The 9015-nt window shown below is 44.7% G+C and overlaps 1 protein-coding gene across 1 annotated transcript in view; it reads left to right on the top strand.

The window, feature by feature from the left end:
• The window catches only part of LOC129825657 (1-phosphatidylinositol 4,5-bisphosphate phosphodiesterase beta-4-like), a 149865-nt gene extending 142465 nt beyond the window's left edge, over positions 1–7400 (top strand). The window contains exons 29-38 of the mRNA XM_055885848.1: positions 274–424; positions 703–755; positions 2067–2132; positions 2825–2940; positions 3134–3209; positions 3509–3684; positions 4186–4287; positions 4976–5033; positions 5217–5303; positions 5888–7400. Of these exons, the coding sequence (XP_055741823.1) occupies positions 274–424; positions 703–755; positions 2067–2132; positions 2825–2940; positions 3134–3209; positions 3509–3684; positions 4186–4287; positions 4976–5033; positions 5217–5303; positions 5888–5956 (954 nt within the window). The 3' untranslated portion in view covers positions 5957–7400. The remainder of the gene's footprint in view (positions 1–273; positions 425–702; positions 756–2066; positions 2133–2824; positions 2941–3133; positions 3210–3508; positions 3685–4185; positions 4288–4975; positions 5034–5216; positions 5304–5887) is intronic.
• The last annotated feature ends 1615 nt before the right edge of the window (positions 7401–9015 follow it).

The following is a 9015-nucleotide window of genomic DNA, read 5'->3' on the forward strand; positions in this document are numbered from 1 at the left end:
CCATTTTGGGTTCTTCAAAGAGTTCTCCTATTAAGAACTGTTTTAGGTTCTAGATAGCACATTATTTTGTCCCTGGTTAATAACATGTGCTTTGGGATGGGTAGGAGAAAATACTAAATATAACTATCCCTCCATCTATTTGGAAATGCAGTAATGATTGAAAAGTGCGTGAGAAAGATTTCTGTCCATAGACCTGAAACGCCCTCCTGTCTTCCTCTCTCTCTTTCTCTGTCTCTCTCTTTCTCTCTTCTCTCCTCCTCTCCCTCTCTCCAGAGCGATATAGCAGATGTACCAAATGAGAGTTCGAAGAACGACAAGAAAGGGAAGATAAACGCCAACGTGAAGACCAACTTGACGCCACAGACCAGCTCAGACCCGGCTCAGTCTTCTACTTCTGCCCAGAACAACACTGAGACCAAGAAGGGTACGACACACACACACACACACACACACACACACACACACACACACACACACACACACACACACCGTCCAGCTCAGACCCGGCTCAGTCTTCTACTTCTGCCCAGAACAACACTGAGACCAAGAAGGGTACGACACACACACACACACACACACACACACACACACACACTAACACACACACAGACCAGCTCGGAGCTGGTCTAGACCTCTACAGTACATCACACATCTCACTCACATTGACACAATTGAGCTGTTTTTCCATTTCTGTCTTTGTAGATATAAATGCACTGGTGCCTCATGTGAATATTGATGACTTGAAACAGATGAAGGTGAGGCATAGGTTACCTTTACCCTGATTGTTACTACTGGTCCCTAATATCTGACCCCTACCACCTATATCCTGCTGATACTATTGACCCCTAATATCTGACCCCTACCACCTATATCCTGCTGATACCACTAACCCCTAATATCTGACCCCTACCACCTATATCCTGCTGGTACCACTGACCCCTAATATCTGACCCCTACCACCTATATACTGCTGACACCTAATATCTGACCCCCTACCACCTATATCCTGCTGGTACCACTGACCCCTAATATCTGACCCCTACCACCTATATACTGCTGACACCTAATATCTGACCCCCTACCACCTATATCCTGCTGATACCACTGACCCCTAATATCTGACCCCCTACCACCTATATCCTGCTGATACTACTGACACCTAATATCTGATCCCTACCACCTATATCCTGCTGATACTACTGACCCCTGATATCTGACCCCTACCATCCAGATCCCGCTGATACTACTGACCCCTGATATCTGACCCCTACCATCTATATCCCGCTGATACTACTGACCCCTGATATCTGACCCCTACCACCTATATCCTGCTGGTACTACTGACCCCTGATATCTGACCCCTACCACCTATATCCTGCTGGTACCACTGACCCCTGATATCTGACCCCTACCACCTATATCCTGCTGGTACTACTGACCCCTGATATCTGACCCCTACCACCTATATCCTGCTGATACCACTGACCCCTAATATCTGACCCCTACCACCTATATCCCGCTGATACTACTGACCCCTGATATCTGACCCCTACCACCTATATCCTGCTGATACCACTGACCCCTAATATCTGACCCCTACCACCTATATCCCGCTGATACTACTGACCCCTGATATCTGACCCCTACCACCTATATCCTGCTGATACCACTGACCCCTAATATCTGACCCCTACCACCTATATCCTGCTGGTACTACTGACCCCTAATATCTGACCCCTACCACCTATATCCTGCTGATACTGCTGACCCCTACCATCTAGTTTACTCCTAACCAGAACCTTAACAGTTCCCTAGGTCCCTTCCCTATTATAACTTTATTATCTGGTAAATGTATACACCAACATCATAAAAAATGATCATGTTTTTATATAATTTGTTTATTTATCAGTATCAATAGTATTTAACATCAGTCAGATGTTTCCTGTAGCACAAACAGAGGGTTGGTGCAGCACTGACATTCCTCAAACAGGCTTTGTCTAGTGTCTAGCTGTCCGTTGATTAGTGAATTCCATCTGTTTTCAGTAATCTGTCTTTCCTCTCGCCAGACGTACCTTAAACTGGTTAAAAAGCAGCAGAAAGAGCTGAACTTTTTAAAGAAGAAGCACGCAAAGGTGGGTTGATGTTTTAGACTGCTTGTACAGGTCCCAGAGCTAACACAGTACAGATCATTCATCCTGATGTCCACACGCTGATCGCGATAAAGAGATGGAGAGGAAAAAAGAGGGATAGAGGTCTCTCCTTTCATCATTCAGTGTTGTCTGACCCCCGCCCACACACACAAACACACACACCCACTCTTGAGTGCATCCTGTAACCTAAGGTGTTTGTCTTTGATCTCACCAGAGAGTGGACAGGCAGAAATTAGACTTGCTAAGATGACCCCACACACATGCATACACGCAAGCACACAGACACACACACACACAGTAGCTAGACTTCAGTCACTAACACCATGTCCTTATGAAATCCCTTCTTACGTAGCAACCTGTTTGTATACTAAAGAGAGGATCTCTTGTTTGGTTGACCATAGTAACCTCCTGCTCTCTTTTCCTGTTACATAACAGTTATGACAGTCAGACTGATGTTTTTGAACAGATGTACCCACTAGCCAGGGGTTTAACCATTTCCACTAATGTTTTGTTAGTGTAAGTTCTCAGCTATATGGTCTGGCTGTAATGGTAAATGACTTGTTTAGGAAAGGTTGGACCAAGCTATCTTAAGCTGTCTCTATCTCTGCAATAGTATCTCACTGTAAATCAGTTGTGACTTGATATCCTCAGTAATATGTTGTGTTCTGTTTCAGGACCGCACCATCATGCAGAAGTGCCACTGCACCCAGGTGGACAAGATGATTTCTCAGCACGACAAGGAGAAGCTGACACAGGACAAACTGCTGGAGAAGGCCATCAAGAAACGAGGGTAAATATCAGGACATGTAGATCAATCATTCAAGCAATTAGTCAATCAATCAATTTTGACATGTTGAAATAAACATTCAACATAAACATGTATTATCGTATACCTAGCATCTGGACACAGCCGTTGGGTGTATAAAATTAAGGTTTGTTCCTGTCTCCACCTAGCTAAGAAATACCTTTCTGTCGCCCCACAGAGAAAACAACTGTCTGGAGTTGAAGAAGGAGACTGAGAGTAAAGTGGAGAAACTGAACACTGACCACAAAGCTAAGGTAACCTTCAGTCCACAGTCACCGCCCCTCTGTCATCAGAAGGAGATAGATTGTCTTTGTCCAACTGAATTCTAAGTTAAATTGGGGACTCCTGCACCTGCAGTGATTAGTTGAATAACATTACAGCAGCTCAGCACATTAAGGAGTGGTTAGTGATGATATAGTGTTTGGTGTTTAAGTGTGTAGTGTGTATGCTGTGCCCTTCAGGTGAAGAACAACAAATCACAGCACACTAATGAGTGGTCTGAGATGATATACAGTTTAGTGTAGTGTAATATTGTGTATCCTGTGCCCTTCAGGTGAAGGACATTACAGCCCAGCACACTAAGGAGTGGTCAGAGATGATCAACTCCCACAGCAGTGTAGAGCAGGATATGAAGGACATCCACGTGGTCCAGCAGTGTGAACAGCTCAAGAAACTACTGAGTGGAGTCCAGGAACAACAGACTCTATCGCTCAAACTGATTCACGAACGGTGAGAGAGAGCGATGCACACACATACACTAGGTCAGGGCTCTTCAACCCTGTTCCTGGAGAGATACCCTCCTTTAAGTTTTCACCTAGGTTGGGCCAAGCTGGAGGGTAGCTCTCCAGAAAAGCTACAGTAAGGTAGCTCTCCAGAAAAGCTACAGTAGGGTAGCTCTCCAGAAAAGCTACAGGAGGGTAGCTCTCCAGAAAAGTTACAGGAGGGTAGCTCTCCAGAAGCAGGGTTGTAGAGCAATGGAGTAGACCCTACATCTCAAACTTAAAGAGGAACTGACAAAACAGCTGACCCTACAGCTCAAACTGAAAATCCAGAGTTCTTCATTGGGACATGATCTGTGCTATAGTTCTGATGTCTCTGAATGAGGTCCCTAGGACAACAGATACAGTCTAACCATCTTGGCTACTGTGAGCTGTGGGGTTATCCTGCTAGGTATATGTGTACTTGATGAGGTTTCTTACCAGGCTGTTTTTTTGTCCCCTCCCCTCTCAGGCAGAGCAAGGAGATGCGGGCCAACCAGGCCAAGACGTCCATGGAGAACAGCAAGGCCATCAGCCAGGACAAGACCATCAAAAACAAGGCAGAGAGGGAGAGGTGGGTCACACTGCCCCGCTCGCTAATCATAAACTGACTTTGACTGCATGGAGAACATGGGTTATGTCAGGATGTTTATACCCTGAGTATACACAACATTATGAACACCTACTCTTTCCATGACAGACTGACCAGGTGAATCCAGGTGAAAGATATGACCCCTTATTGATGTCACTTGTTAAATCCACTTCAATCAGTGTAGATGAAGGGGAGGAGACAGGTTAAAGAAGGATTTTTAAGCCTTGAGACAATTGAGACATTAATTGTGTATGTGTGCCATTCAGAGGATGAATGGGCAAGACAAAATATTTAAGTGCCAGGCACACCGGTTTGTGTCAAGAATCGCAACGCTGCTGATTTTTTCACGTTACACAGTTCCCAGTGAATTAAGAGTGTTCCACCACCCAAAGGACATCCAGCCAACTTGACACAACTGTGGGAAGCATTGGAGTCCACATGGACCAGCATCCATGTGGAACGCATTCGACACCTTGTAGAGTCCATGCCCCGACAAATTGAGGCTGTTCTGAGGGCAGAATGGGAGGGTGTACCTCAATACAAGAAAGGTGTTGTTAATGTTTGGTGTACTCGGTGTAGACTACAGTATTTAGGTTCCCAATGAACACCCCTTAAACTGGCTTTGTACTCGTATAATCTTAGAATGTCTTCCTTCTCGTTCTCTTCACAGGAGAGTTAGAGAGTTGAACAGCAGCAACACCAAAAAGTTCCTGGAAGAAAGGAAAAGGGTTGGTGTTTTATCTTCTACTAATTCTAGTGCTGTGCTGCTGTTGAGGTGAATCAACTAGCGCCTTAGCCTTGAAATGGTTTGCTTAGCTGATACATTTGGTGTTAAAGTAAATGACTCTTTCTCCTCCCTCCGTTTTTCTCCTCCCTCCATCTTTGTCCTCTATCCCTTGCTCCATCGCTAGTTGGCTATGAAGCACCAGAAGGAGATGGAGACGCTGGAGAAGTCTCAGAAAGAACAGCTAGAGAAACTGGACAAGTTCAATGAGCAGGTAGCTAACCGCTGATCAAGGATCAGATTACCACACAAACCATAGTTGTATTGTTTGTCATTATTTTTCACAGCCAGTACATGTATGTCACATGTATGTTCTTTCTCATCCTTATGATTTGCTTGTTTTTGCACCACAGCGTTTGAAATCACATCATGCCAATAAACAGTGTCAAGGTAGGCGCTTCCATCCAAGACTTTGTGTTATGAAACCACATGGTAACCTTTTAATATGCAGCACTCAGGGTGTCAGCAGTCAGTCCTGTCTACATGAGTCATTGATCATTATGATGAGTCATGGCAGTATTACAAGGACCCAGGAGACCCTCTACTGCTGTTTCACTGAGAGTCTTCCTGACACCTGATATCATGTGACAGTCTGCTGCAACACTGGGACAGGACGGAGGAGTTAGTTTGGGCTGGCATGGTTTAGGTAGTTGTACTGTTACTGTAGTTTAAATCAATAAATGGCTGTACTGATGCAGTAGAATTATGTCTCTGGTAGAAGTGTGTGTGGATTCTTGCGTAGGGAGGTGTGTGTGTGTGCACGGTTTGTGTAACAGTGTGGTTGTTGGTTCCCTCTAGGCCAAAGACATCCAGCAGATGGTGAAGCTGGAGGAGGAGATGGACCGCAGACCAGCCACAGTGGTTTAACCACTCCCACCAACTGAGACACACACACATATACAATGCCCAGACCAGCCACATTGGTTTAACCACTTCCACCAACCGAGACAGACACACACACTCTGCCCAGACCAGCCACAGTGGTCTGAACATCCCACCAACACCTAAGACACACACAAACACCCACACAGGCACCGAATGCTCCCTCAAACAACTGACGCAGAGACCCAGAAACACTCACACATCTCACTACACACACCCCCTAGATCCCCCGTTTCATTCCCTCACCCTGCAATATTGTCATAGCTCATATCCTCTATCCCTCTAAATCTCCCTCAGCAATGAACCACATCCACACACAGTCAGTCCCCCCCTCCAACTCCCCTGTGCTGTGGAGCCATTGGTGCAGACCGGTGATTGACAGTAAGATGAGCGAATGCTGTTGGAAGGTGGGTGGGACATCCAAAACATTGAGAGACACATCCCACCTTCACCGTTCCATCTCTCTACCACTCTACTACACCCGGACCTGCTTTTTATAAACCTCCATCCATCTTTTTAATCTGTTTTTAATGGAAGCAATGTTTGCAGATATCAATAGTCACTGTAAACATACACAAAGACACTGATACACATACATACAATCGTTATCACGTCTGTTCCTTCGGTTGTCATGACGGCTTAAGTCATGTTCTCTGTTCAAACTCTTGTAATACTTTTATTTTTTTATTTTTTATGGTACCAGGTATCAATAACAGGACCAGAATATGGAGGGGGAAAATACAGATGTATTAGTTATACATTTTATGTCAGCACAAAATATGTAAATGATGCTGTATGCTACACAAGAGTAGAAGTAATGTCCTGAGCACTTTATATGTGGTAGGCATAACGTGGTAGGCATAACGTGGTAGGCATAACGTGGTAGGCTATCATAACCCAAGTGATAGATTTCTCTGTTTTGATATGAATGTAAACTGAGAAAGGACAAAACGTTGGATGAGCGCTGTTGGGAGAAAACTAAGCCCAACGTCAGGTAGTCCTAAACACTGCAGCTTGTCCTTCACGCATAGTTTTGTTTTATCAAGGGATATCTACAAATCTTTCTCAACTAAAAAAAAATACAAAAGGCTAAACCAGAGACTGATTTTGATTCTTTCACACCGACAGAAGTGTATATAGGGAGTGTGGATGTGTAGACCAGTGTTCTTTCACTGGCCTGTCTTGTATGACACCGTGTTAGCTTCAGAAATAACCAGTTAATGTATTCTGTGTGTCAAATGGCATAAAGAGGACAATCATTTTTATTACATTTTTTATTTTACCTTCATTTTGACATGGAGATATATATTTATATACATATACAGTGCATTCGGAAAGTTTTCAGACCCCTTCCCTGTTTCCCATTTTGTTACATTACAGCCTTATTCTAAAATGGATTAAATAAAAAATGACATAGCAAAAAAAAAAACTTGTTTACATAAGTATTCAGACCCTTTGCTATGACACTTGAAATTGATCTCAGATGCATCTTGTTTCCATTGATCATCCTTGAGATGTTTCTACAACTTGATTGGCGTCCACCTGTGGTAAATTCAATTGATTGGACATGATGTGGAAAGGCACACACCTGTCTATATAAGGTCCCACAGTTGACAGGGAATGTCAGAGTGAAAACCAAGCCATGAGGTTCAAGGAATTGTCCGTAGAGCTCCGAGACAGAATTGTGTCGAGGAACAGATCTGGGGAAGGGTACCAAAACATGTCTGCAGCATTGAAGGTCCCCACAGTGGCCTCACAGTGGCCTCCATCATTCTTAAATGGAAGAGGTTTGGAACCACCAAGACTCTTCCTAGAGCTGGCTGCCCGGCCAAACTGAGAAATCGGGGGAGAAGGGCCTTGGTCAGGGAGGTGACCAAGAACCCGATGGTCACTCTGACAGAGCTCTAGAGTTCCTCTGTGGAGATAGGAGAACCTTCCAGCAGGACAACCATGTATGCAGCACTCCACCAATCAGGCCTTTATGGTAGAGTTTCCAGGCGGAAGCCACTCCTCAGTAAAAGGCACATGACAGCCCACTTGGAGTTTGCCAAAAGGCACCTAAAGGACTCTCAGACCATGAGAAGCAAGATTCTCTTGTCTGATGAAACCAAGATTGAACTCTTTGGCCTGAATGCCAAGCGTCACCACTGTAGAAAACCTGGCGCCATCCCTACTGTGAAGCATGGTGGTGGCAGCATCATGCTGTGGGGATGTTTTTCAGCGGCAGAGACTGGGAGACTAGTCAGGATCGGGGGAAAGATGAACGGAGCAAAGTAAAGAGAGATTCTTGATGAAAACATGCTCCAGAGCACACAGGACCTCAGGCTGGGGTAAAGGTTCACCTTCCAACAGGACAACAACCCTAAGCACATAGCCAAGACAACGCCGGAGTGGCTACGGGACAAGTCTCTGAATGTCCTTGAGTGGCCCAGCCAGAGCCCGGACTTGAACCCGATCGAACATCTCTGGAGAGACCTGAAAATAGCTGTGCAGCGATGCTCCCCATCCAACCTGACAGAGCTTGAGAGGATCTGCAGAGAAGAATGGGAGAAACTCCCCAAATACAGGTGTGCCAAGCTTGTAGCATCATACCCAAGAAGCCTCGAGGCTGTAATCGCTGCCCGAAAGTGATTCAACAAAGTACTGAGTAAAGGGTCTGAATACTTTTTCTTTTGAATACATTTGCAAAAAAATAAAACGTTTTTGCTTTGTCGTTATGGGGTATTGTGTGTAGATTGATGAGGGGGGAAACAATTTAATCAAATTTATAATAGGGCTGTAACGTAACAAAATGTGGAAAAGTCAAGGGGTCTGAATACTTTCCAAATGCACTGTATATACACTACAAGTCAAAAGTTTGGACACAGCTACTCATTCCAGAGTTATTCTTTATTTTCCACAATCACCTGACCTCAACCCAATTGAGATGGTTTGGGATGAGTCGGACCGCAGAGTGAAGGAAAAGCAGCCAACAAGTGCTCAGCATATGTGGGAACTCTTTCAAGACTTTTGGAAAAGCATTCCAGGTGAAGCTGGTTGAGAGA

This window comes from Salvelinus fontinalis, chromosome 27 (genome assembly GCF_029448725.1).
Source record: "Salvelinus fontinalis isolate EN_2023a chromosome 27, ASM2944872v1, whole genome shotgun sequence".
Taxonomy (NCBI): Eukaryota; Metazoa; Chordata; class Actinopteri; order Salmoniformes; family Salmonidae; genus Salvelinus; species Salvelinus fontinalis.